Source organism: Bison bison, unplaced genomic scaffold, assembly GCF_000754665.1.
Source record: "Bison bison bison isolate TAMUID 2011002044 unplaced genomic scaffold, Bison_UMD1.0 scf7180017864281, whole genome shotgun sequence".
In the NCBI taxonomy this organism is placed as follows: Eukaryota; Metazoa; Chordata; class Mammalia; order Artiodactyla; family Bovidae; genus Bison; species Bison bison.
Window position 1 is genome coordinate 1,116,057 of NW_011494853.1, and position 17,002 is coordinate 1,133,058.

General features: G+C 42.8%; 1 protein-coding gene across 1 annotated transcript in view; it reads left to right on the forward strand.

Annotated features, from left to right (window-relative positions):
- Positions 1–14,274, forward strand: part of LOC104995501 (antigen WC1.1-like) — a 58,847-nt gene extending 44,573 nt beyond the window's left edge. Inside the window, 8 exon segments of the mRNA XM_010849379.1 lie at positions 715–1,029; positions 7,590–7,631; positions 7,720–8,038; positions 8,292–8,314; positions 8,861–8,998; positions 9,386–9,475; positions 10,344–10,481; positions 14,045–14,274. Coding sequence (XP_010847681.1) covers positions 715–1,029; positions 7,590–7,631; positions 7,720–8,038; positions 8,292–8,314; positions 8,861–8,998; positions 9,386–9,475; positions 10,344–10,481; positions 14,045–14,190 — 1,211 coding nt within the window. The 3' untranslated portion in view covers positions 14,191–14,274.
- The last annotated feature ends 2,728 nt before the right edge of the window (positions 14,275–17,002 follow it).

A 17,002-nucleotide genomic window follows, 5' to 3' on the forward strand; every position in this document is an offset into this window, starting at 1 on the left:
ATAAAAGTTTCAGCAGGGCCACATCAATTCTGAGCCTCTGGGAAACAATCTGTTTCCTGTCTTTTCAAGCTTCTAGAAACCGCCTGCCCTCCTTCACTCATAATCCCATTCTGTTCATCATCAGACCAGCAATGCTCCACCTCTCTAACCATTATCCATATTCACATCTCCCTCTAACCAGACCAAGGAAAAGGATTCCACTTTAAAGGATAGTGAGTCTAAGAATGTGATTAGACCATGCTCAGGTGGTTAATCCACCATATTTCAGGTTACTCTTACCATCCCAAGGACCATACCTTAATCACACATGTAAAGTCCCTTTTGCCAGATAAGGAAACATAGACACAGGTTCCATGCAGACATCTGTGGGTCCATTATTCCATCTGCCTCCACACTGTCCACATCACATCCCTTTCATACACTCTTTTAGATGTTTTGTCAGGAAGCAGGAGTCAGCTCCCTCTCCCTGCAGGTGTCCAGGTTGGTCTTCCAATCAGTTCATATCCACTACATCATGGTGGTAGAAATATTTAGAAAGACAGACACAAATGGACAAAGTCAAGTGAAAAGGAGACAAGTTTCACTCTGGTCATCTAATGGATTTGCTTCCTCAGCTGGGTCACAGATGAATGTTCACAATTTTGGGGAGAGAGGAAAACCCAGAGCACTGAGTGGGGTGCTCACTGTGTCCTGTCTCCTCTCTTTCGACCTTAGAGTTCCTGGCCCTCAGGATGATGAGCGAGGACCAGCCGTGTGCTGGGTGGCTGGAAGTTTTCTACAATGGGACCTGGGGCAGTGTCTGCCGCAGCCCCATGAATGATGTCACCGTGTCCATCATCTGCAGACAGCTTGGCTGTGGGGACAGTGGAAGTCTCAACACCTCTGTTGGTCTCAGGGAAGGTTCTAGACCCCGGTGGGTAGATTTAATTCAGTGTCGGAAAACGGATACCTCTCTCTGGCAGTGTCCTTCTGGCCCATGGAAATACAGTTCCTGCTCTCCAGAGGAGGAAGCCTACATCTCATGTGCAGGTGACTTATGTCTGTTTCTGTGTCTTTCCCAACACTGTAGGATGTTGTTAGTGAGATTTGATATATTAAAATCTAAGTGATGGGTTTAAGTTGAGTTTATAAAATGAAGTTTGGATGGAGCTAATTTAATCTACATGTTCCAAACTTGCTTTATTAAAATTTTTTAATTGATACAACATTATATTTTTCCTGTGTACAACATAATGCTTATATGTTTGTGTGTATTGATAAATGATCACTACAGTAAGTCTAGTTATATCTGTATATATGGATCCATATATATAGATCCATATATATAGTTAAAAATTTTTCTTACATGATGAGAATGTTTAAGATGTATTTTCTTGCCATCTTTCAAATAGACAATACAGTATTCACTATAGCACCATGCTGTATGTTATATCTCTTCACCTATTAATTTTATAATTCAAATTTATACCTTTTGATTACCTTTGCCCACACCAAATCCCCCACCTCTGGCAACCACAAACTACTCAGCATCTCTGAACTTGCTTTTTGTTTTATTACACATATAAATGAGATTATATGGTATTTTTCTTTCTCTGTCTGATTTGTTTCACTTAGCATAATGCCCTCGAGGTCCATCCATGTTGTTGAAACTGGCAAGATTTTCTTCTTTTTATGGGTGGATATAAGTCTATATTACATTTTCTTTATCCATTCATCAGTGAAGACTTACATTGTTTGACTCATATATATTGCTATAAAATACTAAAAGGTAATACTGTTAAAGTGTTGCAGTCAATACATCAGCAAATTTGGAAGATTCATCAGTGGCCACAGGACTGGAGAAGGTCAGTTTTCATTTCAATCTCAAAGAAGGGCAATGCCAATGAATGGTCAAACTACCTCACAATTGTGCTCATTTCACATGCTAGCAAGGTTATGCTCAAAGTCTTTCAAGCTAGGCTTCAGCAGTAAGTGGACTGAGAACTTCTGAGATGTGCAAGCTGGGTTTAGAAAAGGCAGAGAAACCAGAGATCAAATTGCCAACATTTGTTGGATCATAGAGTAAGCCAGAGAATTCCAGAAAAACATCTGCTTCATTGACTACATAAAGCCTTTGACCATGTGGATCACAATGAACTGTGGAAAATTCTTAAAGAGATGAGAATACCAGGGCACCTTACCTGCCTCCTGAGAAACCTGTATGCAGATCAAAAAGCAGCAGTTGAAACTGGACATGAAACAACTGACTGGTTCCAAATTGGGAAAAGAGTTCATGAAGGCTGTATATTGTCACTCTGTTTATTTAACTTATATGCAGAGAACATCATAGGAAATGCCAGGCTGGATGAATCACAAGCTGGAATCAAGATTGCTGTGAGAAATATCAACAACTTCAGATACGCCGATGATACCACTCTAATGCAGGAAGTGAAGAGGAACTAAAGAACCTTTCACTGAGGGTGAAAGAGGAGAGTGAAAACACTGGCTTACAGCTCAACATTCTAAAACCTAAGATCATCAGCACTTCATGGCAAATAAAAGGGGAGAAAGTGGTAACAGTGACAGATTTTCTTTTCTTGGACTCCCAAATCACTGCTGATGGTGACTGCAGCCATGGATTAAAAGAGGCTTGCTCCTCTGTGACAAACCTAGACAGAGTATTAAAAAGCAGAGACATCACTTTGCTGACAAAGGTCCATATGGTCAAAGCTATGTTTTTTTCAGTAGTCAAATCTGGACGTGAGAGCTGGCTTATAGAAGAAGCTAAAAAGAGTCGATTCTTTTGAATTGTGGTGCTTGGATGCCACAGTTGAATTGAGAGTCCTTTGGGCAGCAAAGAGATCAAACCAATCAATCCTAAAGGAAATCAACCCTGAATAGTCATTGGAAGGACTGATGCTGAAGCTGAAGCTCCAATACTTTGGCCATGTGATGAGAAAAGCTGACTCACTGGAAAAGACCCTGATGCTGGGAAAGACTGAAGGCAAAAGAAGAAGGGGGCCACAGAGGATGAGATAGTTAGATAGCATCACCAGTTCAGTGGACATGAATTTGAGCAAACTTTGGGAGTTAGTGAAGGACAGAGGAGCTTGGCATGCTGCAGTCCATGGGGTTGCAAAGAGTCAGACACAACCTAGCAACTGAACATATGTTGCTGCAGTGAACACTGGGTTTTCAAGTTAGTGTTTTTGTTTCCTTCAGATAAATATCCCAAAGTGAAATTCCTAAATTATATGGCAGTCCTATTTTTAATTTTTGATGCACCTCAATACTGTTTCCATAGAGGCTGCATCAACTTACATTCCCTCTAACTGTGCAAAAGCTTTCTTGTCTCTTCACATTCTCCTCAACTCCTGTTATTTCTTCTTTTTGATAAAAGCCTTTCTAGAGGATATGAGGTGATATCTCATTGTGGTTTTGATTTGTATTTTCTGATGATTAATAGTGTTGAGCACGTTTTCATGTACCTATTGGCAAGTTGCATGTATTCTTTAAAAAAATGTCTATTCAGGTTCTCTGCCCATTTTTAAAAAATCAGATTGTTTTTTGATACTGAATTGTATGAGTTCCTTGTGTATTTTGGATAATAATCCTTACCAGAAATATAATATGCAAATATTTTCTCCAATTCCACAGGTTGCTTTTTCACTTTGTTGATGGTGTCCTCAATTGGGCAGAAGCTTTTTAGCCTTATGTCATCACAACTGCTTGTTTTTACTCTTGTTCCCTTTGCTTTTGGTGTCAAATCCAAAAAGTCATCACAAAGGCTGGTGTCAAGGATTTTATTTTCTGTTTTTTCCTGTAGAAATTTTATGGCTTCAGGACTTGTGATCAAGTCTTTAATCTATTTTGACTTAATTTTTGTGAATGGTATAAGACAGTGGTCCAGTTTCATTTTTTGCATGTGGCTGTCCAGTTTTCCCAATGCATTTACTGAAAAAAACTGTCCTTTTCCCACTGTATATTCTTGGCTTCTTTGTCAAAAATTAATTGACCATAGAAATGTGGGCTTATTTATGGACTCTCTATTCTGTTCCATTGATCTCTGCGTTCATTTTTATACCAACGACATACTGTTTTGCTTAATTTAGCTTTGTAATATAGTTTGAAATCAGGAAGCATGACACCTCTAGCTTTGTTATTCTTTCTCAAGATTGCTTTGGTATTGAGCATCTTTTGTGGTTCCATGCAAATTTTAGGATTGTTTCTTCTGTATCTGTGAAAATTTCCATTGGAATTTTGATAAGGATTGCAGTGAATCTGTAGATGCTTTGGGTAGTATGGGCATATTAATAATATTAGATCTTCCAATCCATGAGCACAGAATATCTTTCCACTTATCTGAGTCATCTTCAGTATCTTTCATCAATGTCTTTTAGTTTTCAGTGTACATGTCTTTCACCTCCTTGGTTAAATTTATTCTTAGACATTTTATTCATTTTCATGCAAGTGTAAATAGAATTGTTTTCTCAGTTTCTCTTATAGCAGTTTGTTGTTAGTGTAAAGAAATGCATGTGATTTTTGTATACAGATTTTTCTTCTACAACTTCACTGAGTGTATTAGTTCTCATATTTTTGCTGAAGTCTTTAGTGTTTTCTACATATAATATCATGTAAGGGGGTTTCTTTCCTCATGACTCTGATGGTAAAGAATCTGTCTGCAATGCAAGAGACCTGGGTTCAGTCCCTGAGTCAGGAAGATCCCCTGGAGGAGGGAATGGCAGCCCACTCCAGTATTCTTGCCTGGAGAATCCCAATGGACAGAGGAGCCTGGCAGGCTGCAGTCCTTGGGGTTGTAAAGAGTCAGACACGACTGAGTGACTAACACTTTCACTTTTCAATCTGCAAATAGTGACAGTTTTGCCTCTTCCTTTCAGATTTGGATATCTTGAGTTTCTTTTTATTGCCTGATGGATCTGGATAGGACTACCAAAACTAAGTTGAATAAAAGCTTTTGGTTTTTTACAGTCAAGTATGATGTTAGCTGTGTACTTTTCATATGGTCTTAATTATGTTGAGATGCAATCCTTCTATACCTACTTTGTACAAGAGTTTTTACTGTAAGTGGATGTTGAGTTTGTCAAACACTTTTTCTGCATCCTTTGAGGATATGATTTTTACCTTCATTTTGTTTATTTGGTGTATCACATTGATTAATTTGTGAATGTTGAACTATCCTTGTATCCTTGGAACAAATATCACTTGATCATGGTGTATGATTCTTTTAGTGTATTGTCAAATTCAGTTTTCTAATATTTTGTTGACGATTTTTGCACCTGTATTTATCAGAGTATTAGCCCGTAATTTTCTTTTCTCATGGTGTCCTTATCTGGCTTTGGTATCAGACTGATGTTGGCTTCATGAAATGAATTTGGAAATGTTCTTTTCTTCTGTTTTTGGAAGAGTTTGAGAAGACTCCACCACTAAATACTGTTACACTGGGAACTGAGATTTCAGCAATAAGTTTTGAATGAAATAAATAAATGTTGGTGAAGGCAACAAATAGTCAAACCGTAGCACATTATTCCTTCAACATTTCTCTCTCTGTTTCTCTTTCTCCTTCCCTCCCCCTCCACATACACACACACACACACCCCATTCAGGTGCACCTTGAAGGGTATGCTGGATGTTGCCTGAAACCCATAGCTAAGAGAATGTGGGATCAGATACTTCAAAAGCAGAGGCTCACTCCCTTCCTTGCCTCTCTTTGCTCATCTCTTTGTCTTTTTCATTGGAAGACCAAAGAGGTATTAAACTATGAGACCTTTTATTGATGATATTTTTCCTACAATTAAACCCTGTGAATTGAGAGGTGGTAAAGTCTTTGACCATGAAAATGAGCAATCTGCTCACAGAGGTCCTGCCATCGTTTTCTCAGAGGATCTCTGCATAGAGTGGGTAGGAGTTTTGATAGGGATGATCTGGAAAGAATATATAAATATTGATACTTTATGACAGGTACTATTTACCCTTCTGTTTTTTTGAATTTATATTTCTCTCAACTTCAATTCTTTTATATATATTTTCAGTCTTTTGTTTATTATTTCTGCATCTTCTCAATACAAATTTTTCTCAGTAGGCTTTTCTTCAGTCCCCCATCACTTTTCCCCTGTAGTTTTTTTTTCAAGATGATAATATATTTTTATTTTTTAAGATATAAATTTATTTATTTTAATTGGAGGTTAAGTACTTTACAATATTGTATTGGTTTTGCCATACATCAACATGAATCTGCCACAGGTATATCAGTAGGCTTTTTTTAACCAATGCAAAAATTTCTGGCTTACTTAGTGTGTACATATATGTGTCCATATATCTTCTCAGAATTCTACTAAGTCTTTCCTGTATACGTCCTTTTTAAGAAATTCCTAACCAACACTATGGGCTTTTCTGGTGGCTCAGGCAGCAAAGAAACTGCCTGCAGTGCAGGAGACCTGGGTTTGATCCCCCACTCCAGTACTCTTGCCTGGAAAATCGCATGGACGGAGGAGCCTGGTAGGCTGCAGTCCATGGGGCTGCTAAGAGTCGGACATGACTGAGCAACTTCACTTTCACTTTTCACTTTCATGCACTGGAAAAGGAAATGGCAACCCACTCCAGTGTTCTTTCCTGGAGAATCCCAGGGATGGGGCAACCTGGTGGGCTGCCGTCTATGGGGTCACACAGAGTCGGACATGACTGAGGTGACTTAGCAGCAGCAGCAGCAGCAGGGAGGATCCAGTGGAGAAGTGAATAGCAATCCACTCCAGTATGTTTGTCTGGAAAATCCTATGGACAGAGGAGCCTGGTGGGCTGCAGTCCTTAGGGTCACAAAGAGTTGGACATGACTGAGCGACTAACACACACACACACATAACCAAACTACATTGTGGAGCAATTATCTTCCAATTAAAAATAAATTTAGAAAAGAGAGTTTCCTTATACAACAGTAGTCTTCACTTGCCCACTGTCACACTGAATAATAGGTAAGAGTAGTTTATAATCTATCTAATAACTTTCCATTAAAATTATGTATATGAGATTTTGAATATAAATTGACTCTGTGCTTCTGGACTGATTATTTTTAATATGAACTATTATCATAGACTGTTACCATTAATTTATATTTGGTTTACTATTTCACTGATTAGTATGAATTTAAAAAAAAGAAATTTTATTTCACTGAATTTGTCTATTCATTCATTTAATATATATTTATCAAGCCCCTATCTAGGTATTTAGAAATGGTTTTCCATAGATATTTGTTGAATGAATGCATACAATGTGCAGGCACTGTCCTAATAGAAGAAACACAGCACATATAAGATATACAAGGTCCTTCTTCTAATGGAACTTTCATTCAGAGGAGTGTGTGTACATTCGTAGATGTCTGTGTTTATATTTGCTGTGGGGTGTGAAGACTGATAAACAAGTAAATATTTAAAGTAATTTCAGCTGGTGATCAGATGCAGTGAATGTTTCAGCCCAGTATATAATGAGCCTGTGTTTTCACATGTCATTTGCACTGAGCCATGGACCTTAGATAATCTTATGTGGGGACAGGAACACCCTCAGCTGTTCCTGATCCACTGTTTCCCTGTTGTGTTCAGGAAGAAGACCCAAGAGCTGTCCAACTGCTGCCTCCTGCACAGGTACGTCAGCCCCGCCCCCTCCCCTGTGGCTCCCAGGGGCTCCTTCCTCCCACCAGGGGAGTCACAGGAGGGGCTGCTGCCTTTTCAGACAGAGAGAAGCTTCGGCTCAGGGGAGGAGACAGCGAGTGCTCAGGGCGGGTGGAGGTCTGGCACAGCGGCTCCTGGGGCACCGTGTGTGATGACTCCTGGAGCCTGGCAGAGGCCGAGGTGGTGTGTCAGCAGCTGGGCTGTGGCCAGGCCCTAGAAGCCGTGCAGACTGCGGGGTTTGGCCCTGGAAATGGGAGCATCTGGCTGGACGAGGTGTGGTGCAGGGGCCGGGAGTCCTCCCTGTGGGACTGTGCTGCGGAGCCCTGGGGGCAGAGCGACTGCAAGCACGAGGAGGATGCTGGTGTGAGGTGCTCTGGTGAGTGAGGGGCTCGGGGTCCACCCTGGGTGAGCTGGGGCAGCGCAGGGGCAGTGGGCTGGGCCGGGCGTGGTGGGGAGTGTGTGTTCAGACATCCCGGGTGCTGGGGATCTGATCTAGGATGAGGGAGCTGGGAGGACTGGACACTGATGTTGTGCAGACTGAGGGGTGATTTCAGGCTCAGGAGGGAAAAGGTTTGCCCTGCGTTCTGGCCAATTCTTCTTCCCCACACTACTGTTTTTCTCTTTATGTGAAAGGACATTGCCCACAACCACAGCAGGTACTGTGATCCATCCACGGGCAGGAGAGAATACTCAAATACTGGGGACCTGTTCTGTGGGCTCTCTGACAACTCAGAAGAAGAAAGAGTCTGAGGAGCCGTGGCTGTTGGGGAGCAGCCAGGGCATTACACTGAGGAAATCCCCTGCCTTGATGTCCAGGGTCAAATATTCTCATGCCCGGGGTCCAAGGAAGTCTGGTTTCCATGTTGTAGAATCTAAGGAACTCCCACCTGCCCTTGAGTGTTGCTCCTCATCACAGAGGTGCAAGTTCCTGGACTGTTTGATGCTCTTTCTCCTGAAGCCCAAGGAGAAGGGATGAGCTGGGTCCTCAGAGGCTGTCTCAGCAGGGCAGCTCCCTGACAATCCCCATCTCTGCCTCAGGGCCACACTGGCCAGAGTGGAGTTGACTTGTCTCAGGACGAGACCCGGGGGAACCCTGACACTGTCTGAGGCTGAGACGCCATTGTCCGGAGCTCCTGAAAATGCTGACACAGAGATTCTCTATGCCCAAGACTATCTCCAGCCCTTTTTCCTGTTCTCCTTAGGGACCAGAACAACCTCAAATTCTCTCCCTGGCATCTTCTCCCTGCCTGGGGTCCTCTGCCTTATCCTGGGGTCCCTTCTCTTCCTGGTCCTCATCATCCTGGTGACTCAGCTACTCAGATGGAGAGCAGAGCGCAGAGGTGGGCTGCAGGGGGAACTGGGGACCAGGGAGAGTGTGTGGAGGCAGGAGATGGGGCAGGTATGAGGAGGGGAACCTGGGCCAGGTACTGTTCTGAGTTGCAGACTCCATGTGCTCCATGCTGAGCTCTAAGGGCTGAGTAGACAGAGGTTCTTAGGACTGGGGTGTGAACTCTCATAAGTCATGGCCTGTCCTGTGAGACCAGACAGAGTTGGCGCTGAGCTGTAATCAGGGTTAGACGAGGGGAGAAGGTACTGACATGGTGCACGGGGTAGGAGACGATGCTGAGGTCCTGGCAGCCCCCATGTGAGCACCAGGGAGATGAAGGTGGGCTGGCTGGATCGGGGTATCTGGGGAAGCTTCTCTGACCTGCTGGGGGATCTCTCAGCCTTATCCAGCTATGAAGATGCTCTTGCTGAAGCTGTGTATGAGGAGCTTGATTACCTTCTGACACAGAAGGAAGGTCTGGGCAGCCCAGGTGAGTGTCTCTGTCTGCCCTCCTGGGATCTCTGGTTGTCACCACCCACTGGCTGTGCACATCTTCTCAGCATCTGCAGACCCCATGTGTGCCCCAGGCTCACAGAGACGGCTCCTCCAAAGAGGCAGGATGGCCTCTCAGAGCCCCGTGACCTCCCAGCCTCTGTCTACACTGCAGAAGCCAGGCCTGTCCCTTCTCAGCCTTAACACAGGTCCCGTGGGTGTGGGGAGGAAAAATTCTGTGTGTTGTGTGATGTTTGTCTCCACATGAGGCTTCCCGTCAGATTTCTCACTGACTAAACTGCCGTATTACACCAGGGATGGTGAGGACAACAGTGATTACAGATCTGCTCCAGGAAATAGAGGTGGACCTGCCTTGGCTGGGCTCTGGGGAGGAGAGTTTCCCTCATAGAGAGGAGATTTAAGGGGAATGGTTTTCCTTTGATGGACCAGAGGCATCCCTTGTGTCCAGATGGGGTTCGTCCTTCTCTGGCTGTTCTGTGATGTGTCACGTTGGGACTGGTCTCTGTGTCCAGAATCACAACAGGCACACAATGTTTTTTAAAAAAATAACATCTGTAAAGCACAATTTGTCAAAGTACTTTTGCAATGCTCAATGGTGGAAGTGCTGCTTTGAGATAGGTAGTTTCCACCAGAAAATATTGAGATATGTAATATCATGTTTTGGCTTATGGACACATCAAAATGAAACATGGTCTTAGAGAAAAAAGTCTTTTGAAACAAGGAGTGACTGGTGCCTCTATTCAGAAACTCAGAAACTCTGGGTCAGAAGGTATCTTAGGTATTCTCCAGACCAACCCACTTACTGTGGTTTCATACACTCCCTTGTCTGCTCTTGGAACCCCCAGATCAGAGGACTGATGTCCCTGCTGAAAATTACGATAATGCTGAAGAAGTACCAGTGCCTGGAACTCCTTCTGCCTCTCAGGGGAATGAGGAGGAAGTGCCCCCAGAGAAGGAGGATGGGGTGAGGTCCTCTCAGACAGGTGAGTGGGGTCAGTTGATCTCCTGCAATCTTTCTATCTGAAAAGAGTGAATTTGTGCTCCTCAATGCCCAGCCTCCCTAGAGATTCAAAATATAGGTAATCTCATACATTTGGTAGCATCATCTTGACCATATGCCATATTTAATGCTATCAGACTCCTTGCAAGGAGTGAGGAATCACTCTGCTTTTGGCATTATTGTCTCCATAATGTGACATAAACTTATCACTTTGTATGTGATATACTTGCATAAAGGTTTATAGATTACGGAATTTCCTGGTGGTCCAGAGGTTCGGATTCTGCACTTTCACTGCTAGGGCCTAGGTTCAACCCTGGTCAAGGAACTAAGATCTGACAAGCATTATGTCATGGCCAAAAGAGAAACTTATCCATTAATTGAGCATATTTAAAAGAAAGCTAAGCGCTGAAGAATTGATGCTTTTGAACTGTAGTGTTGGAGAAGACTCTTTAGAGACCCTTGGATGGCAAGGAGATCAACCCAGTCAATGTAAAGGAAATCAATCTTGAATATTCATTGGTAGGACTGAGCTGAAGTAGAAGCTCCAATACCTTGGCCACCTGATGTGAAGAACTGACTCCTTAGAAAAGACCCTGATGCTGGGAAAGATTGAAGGCAGGAGGAGAAGGAGATGACAGAGGATGAGGTAGTTGGATGGTATCACCAACTCGATGGATATGAGTTTGAGCAAGCTCTGGGAGTTGGTGATAGACAGGGAAGCCTGGTGTGCTGCAGTTCATGGGGTCACAGAGAGTCAGGCATGACTGAGTGACTGAACTGAACTAAACCAAATTCAAAGGTGGAACAAGTGTTTTAATAATATCTTTGCATGGTCACATACATGAAGGCAAACCATTCAATATCACAGTAATCCAGGTCTATGCCAAATCAGTAATGCTGAAGAAGCTGAAGTTGCCGTTCTATGAAGACCTACATGACCTTTGAGAACTATCAGCTAAAAAAGAGGTCCTTTCTATTCAAGTGACTGGAATGCAAAAGTAGGAAGTCAAGAGATACCTGGAGTAACAGCCAATTTTGGCCATGGAGTACAAAATGAGGCAAGGCAAAGGCTAATAGAGTTTTGCCAAGAGAACACACTGGTCATAACAAACACCCTCTTCCAACAACATAAGAGAGGACTCTACACGTGGACATCATCAGATGGTCAGTACTGAAATCAGATTAATTATATTCTTTGCAGCCAAAGATGGAGATGCTCTATACTGTCAGCAAAAACAAGACTGGGAGCTGACTGTAGCTCAGATCATGAACTCCTTATTGTCAAATTCAGACTTAAATTGAAGAAAGTAGAGAAACCCACTAGACCATTCAGGTATGACCTAAATCAAATTCCTTATGATTATACAGTGGAAGTGAGAAATAGATTCAGGGGATTACATCTGATAGGCAGAGTGCCTGATGAATTATGGTCGGAGGTTCGTGACATTGTACAGGAGGCAGGGATCAAGACCATCCCCAAGAAAAAGAAATGCAAAAAGGCAAAATGGTTGTCTGAGGAGGCCTTACAAATAGCTGAGAAAAGACGAAAAGTGAAAGCAAAGGAGAAAAGGAAAGATATATCCATTTGAATACAGAGTCCAAAGAATAGCAAGGAGATATAAGAAAGCCTTCCTCACTGATCAATGCAAAGAAACAGAGGAAAACAATGGAATGGGAAAGACTAGAGACCTGGTCAAAAAAATTACAGATACCAAGGGAATATTTGATGCAAAGATGGATACAATAAAGGACAGAAATATTATGGACCTAACAGAGGCAGAAGATATTAAGAAGAGGTGGCAAGAAGACACAGAAGAACTATACAAAAAAAATCTTCATGACCCAGATAATCAGATGGTGTGATCACTCATCTAGAGCCAGATATTTTGGAATGTGAAGTCAAGTGGGCCATAGGAAGCATCACTATGAACAAAGCTAGTGGAGGTGATGGAATACCAGTTGAGTTCTTTCAAATCCTAAAAGATGATGCTGTGAAAGTGCTGCACACAATATGCCAACAAATTTGGAAAACTTAGCAGTTTTAATAATATCTTTCCAGGCCATAAAACTGGAAAAGGTCAGTCAATGCCAAAGAATGTTCAAACTACCGCACAATTGCACTCATCTCACACTCTAGCAAGATCAGATCAGATCAGTTGCTCAGTCGTGTCCGACTCTTTGTGACCCCATGAATCGCAGCACGCCAGGCCTCCCTGTCCATCACCAACTCCCAGAGTTGACTGAGACAAACGTCCATCGAGTCAGTGATGCCATCCAGCCATCTCATCCTCTGTCGTCCCCTTCTCCTCTTGCCCCCAATCCCTCCCAGCATCAGAGTCTTTTCCTATGAGACAACTCTTCACATGAGTTGGCCAAAGTACTGGAGTTTCAGCTTTAGCATCATTCCTTCCAAAGAAATCCCAGGGCTGATCTCCTTCAGAATGGACTGGTTGGATCTCCTTGCAGTCCAAGGGACTCTCAAGAGTCTTCTACAACACCACAGTTCAAAAGCATCAATTCTTCAGCGCTCAGCCTTCTTGACAATCCAACTCTCACATCCATACATGACCACAGGAAAAACCATAGTCTTGACTAGACGAACCTTTGTTGGCAAAGTAATGTCTCTGCTTTTGAATATGCTATCTAGGTTGGTCATAACTTTCCTTCCAAGGATTAAGCATCTTAATTTCATGGCTGCAGTCACCATCTGTAGTGATTTTGGAGCCCAGAAAAATAAAGCCTGACACTCTAGCAAAGTAATGCTCAAAATTCTCCAGGCCAGGCTTCAACAGGGCATGAACCATGAAATTCTCAATGTTCAAGCTGGACTTATAAAAGGCAAAGAACCAGAGATCAAATTGCCAAAATTCGCTGAATCATCAAAAAAGCAAGAGAGTTCCAGAGAAGCATCTATTTCTGCTTTAATAACTATGCCAAAGCCTTTGACTGTGTGTATCACAATAAACTGATATTTCAGTAGCTGCAAGAAGACCCTCATTCTCTAGAAAAGAGTATTTCTCCATCTGAGGGCCTGTGTAGTTTCTGGGGAGGAGATATCTGTGGGTGCACCTGTGATACTATTTGTGGACATTTGGGAACAGGAGTCAAGTCAACTAAGAGCAGACTTGGGTTGTGAGTGAGGAATTCAGATTTTTCCTGTCTCCAGTCTCCCTCTTTTTGTGAATTTGCATCTATCACCTGTGAAAGGAGAACATTTAAATTCCTTTTTATGATTCTTACCATTGCTGGGCATCTCCTTGGTATTGTGTTGCCTGGAAGCAGGTCTCCCAGAGCTCCTGAGCACAGGTCTCCTGTGATGCAGGATTTCCCCATGCACTGAGGCCCAGGAGACCACATGCACTGGATCTGAGAGGACAGCTGGGATCCATCCTCACTGGAACTCATGTGAAATAGCCTGAGCCTCCCTCCCCACACCTGGGCCCCAGGGATGCTTTGTTATAACCACGTGCTTGTCTCCCTTCCACCAGAGGCTTCTGTCCCATCCTCGTGTCTCAGTTCTAATCAAACTTCTCTTTTCTACTTCAGGCTCTTGTCTGAACTTCTCCAGAGAGGCAGCTGATCCTGGGCAAGGAGAAGAGAGCTTCTGGCTGCTCCAGGGGAAGAAAGGGGATGCTGGGTATGATGATGTTGAACTCAGTGCCCTGGGAACATCCCCAGTGACTTTCTCGTGATGCTGTATTAACTAGGAGATGAAGCCTCAGATATTCTAATTGCCTGTATTTCAATAGAGTAATGCTGACCTGTAATTTTGTCATATGAAAATTGCTCAAAATGAAATATTCTGAATAAATTAACTTTTTGCTGTGCTATTAATTTACCAAGCTCCATGTCAAATGCTTTTAGGGGATTGGTCCTCAAATGCCATCTTTCTCAAAGGAAATGAAAGATGAGTGAGCTGACCTGCTTTCTCACGTCTTAGAGGCTAATGAGGGCATGCTCACAAGTGCTCCAGGTCACTCTTAAGGATGTAAACTTGATCTATATTCACACATTCCTTCCTAACAAGATGAACTCATGGAAAAACAAAACAAAACAAAATAGTTCTAAACACCTCTGAGATGTCACATCACCAGTTTGTAACTTGTTCTTGGACACCAGACTGGGTATGAGTTTCAAAGTGGAAGGTTGGCTGGTGGGAGAGAATGGATACAGCTTTCCTTATCCTGCCTCAATATTCACAGGCCAATTAAAACTCTAACTGTACATAACTACCTCTTCCTTTTTCATCTCTCATTTATTCCTTTAGTGGATACAAACACCTCTTTGCTCATCTCCCATGTGTATTTGATTTTCCAATCCTTATAAATCCATTCTTTCTTTTCCATCTCTTCCTACCATTTCTTTAGGATGCTGCTATTTCTTGTCTCTCCAAGGATCTCTCCTTCTAAATGAATTATATCAGTTCATATATATCTTCAAGTTGATGGAAGGCAAATTGGTGCTCACCCACACCCTGTATTCAGATGGGACAAGAAGGCAAGAAAGTGGAGACCTAGGCAGAGGGGATCCAGAAGAATAGATGTAGATATAAAGATCAAGAACATTTGGCTATTTATGTTTCAGAGATATGGATGGAGGCATCTGACATGATTGATCTCTTAGAGGAAGAATTTCAGACCAAGGGGCTTCTCTGAAAACATCTATTTTTCAGATGTTTCAAGATTGTTTAAAGATTGCTTAAATAGTGTCAGACTTTATTTTTTGGGGCTCCAAAATCACTGCAGGTGGTGACTGCAGCCATGAAATTAAAAGACGCTTACTCCTTGGAAGGAAAGTTATAACCAACCTAGACAGCATATTCAAAAGCAGAGACATTACTTTGCCAACAAAGGACCATCTAGTCAAGGCTATGGTTTTGAACTGTGGTGTTGGAGAAGACTCTTGAGAGTCCCTTGGACTGCAAGGAGATCCAACCAGTCCATCGTAAGGAGATCAGTCCTGGGTGTTCATTGGAGGGACTGATGCTGAAGCTGAAACTCCAATATTTTGGCCACTTGATGTGAAGAGTTGACTCATTTAAAAGTCCCTGATGCTGGGAATGATTGGGGGCAGGAGGAGAAGGGGACAAAAGAGGTTGAGATGGCTTGATGACATCACCAACTCAATGGACATAAGTTTGGGTGAACACTGGGAGTTGGTGATGGACAGGGAGGCCTGGCGTGCTGTGATTCATGGGGTCACAAAGAGTGGGACACGACTGAGTGACTGAACTGAACTGAACTGAAAATGTAATTGTGATCCTGCTGTGACTCCTCAGTGTAGAGAGAGCTGGCATGAAGAAGTGACAAAGTAAAGATTATGTTTACACAGTACTACTCCCGCAACACCCCTTCCTCCCCACCCACACCCCCGGCCAATTCCATTGTGGACATGTGGGGAAGCTGCTGAACTAATATAAAACCGAGAGTGCTGGCCTGGTTGTGAGCTGGACCCACCCAGTTACTTGGTTAATGACTCTGGATGGTTTCTAGGACTCCAATCTACACTCACGCTTGCAGTCTTCATAGTTCTAGGCTGTGCTTGGGGATGGGAAGATGCCCAGGGCTTCTTCCAGGGCAGCTCACATGGCTATTCACTTGGGAAGTGATGAAATAGAAGACATATGATGAAATAAGGCAGACACACAAAGAAGCTCAGTGAACTCCAAAAAACACAGATAAACAATTAAATTCAGGAAGACAATATATGAAGAAAATAAGATTTAAAAAAATTTCTCATCATCATTATTATTGTCTTAAATTTTTGGTTGCATGAGTCTTTGTTGCTGCACATGGGCTTTCTCCAAATGCAGCAAGCAGGCACTACTCTTCTTTGTGGGCAGCAGATTTCTCTATGCGCGGGCTTCTCTTATTGTGAACAGGTTCTAGGCACCCAGGCTTCAGGGGTTGCAGCATCACCTCCTTTTGTGATTTGTGGGTCCTAGAGCTCAGGCTCAGTAATTATTGAGCTAGGGCTCAGTAATTGTTGAGCTAGGGTGTTACTTCACATAATAAATTCAGATTTTTTAATAGAGATAGAAATCATAAAAAAAGGAAGTAAACAGGGAGTTTGCTGATGATTTAGTGGTTAGGATTCGATGCATTCACTGCTGTTGTTTGGATTCAGTCCCAGTAGGGGAACTGAGATCCCTCAAGCTTTGCAGTGAGGCAAAGAGAATAACAGAAGGAACAAAACAGAAAAATGAACCAAACAGAGATTCAGTTGCTTAAGATTCAGTTCAGTTCAGTGGTTCAGTCATGTCCGACTCTTTGTGACCCCATGGACCGCAGCACGCCAGGCTTCCCTCTCCATCACCAACTCCTAGAGCTTGCCCAAACTCATGTCCATTGAGTCAGTGATGCCATCATCCAATTGTTTCATCCCCTGTCGTTCCCTTTTCCTCCTGCCCCGAATCTTTTGCAACCTTAGGGTCTTTACTAATGAGTTCTTCACATCAGTTCTTCACATCAGGTTGTCAAAATATTGGAGTTTCAGCTTCAGCAT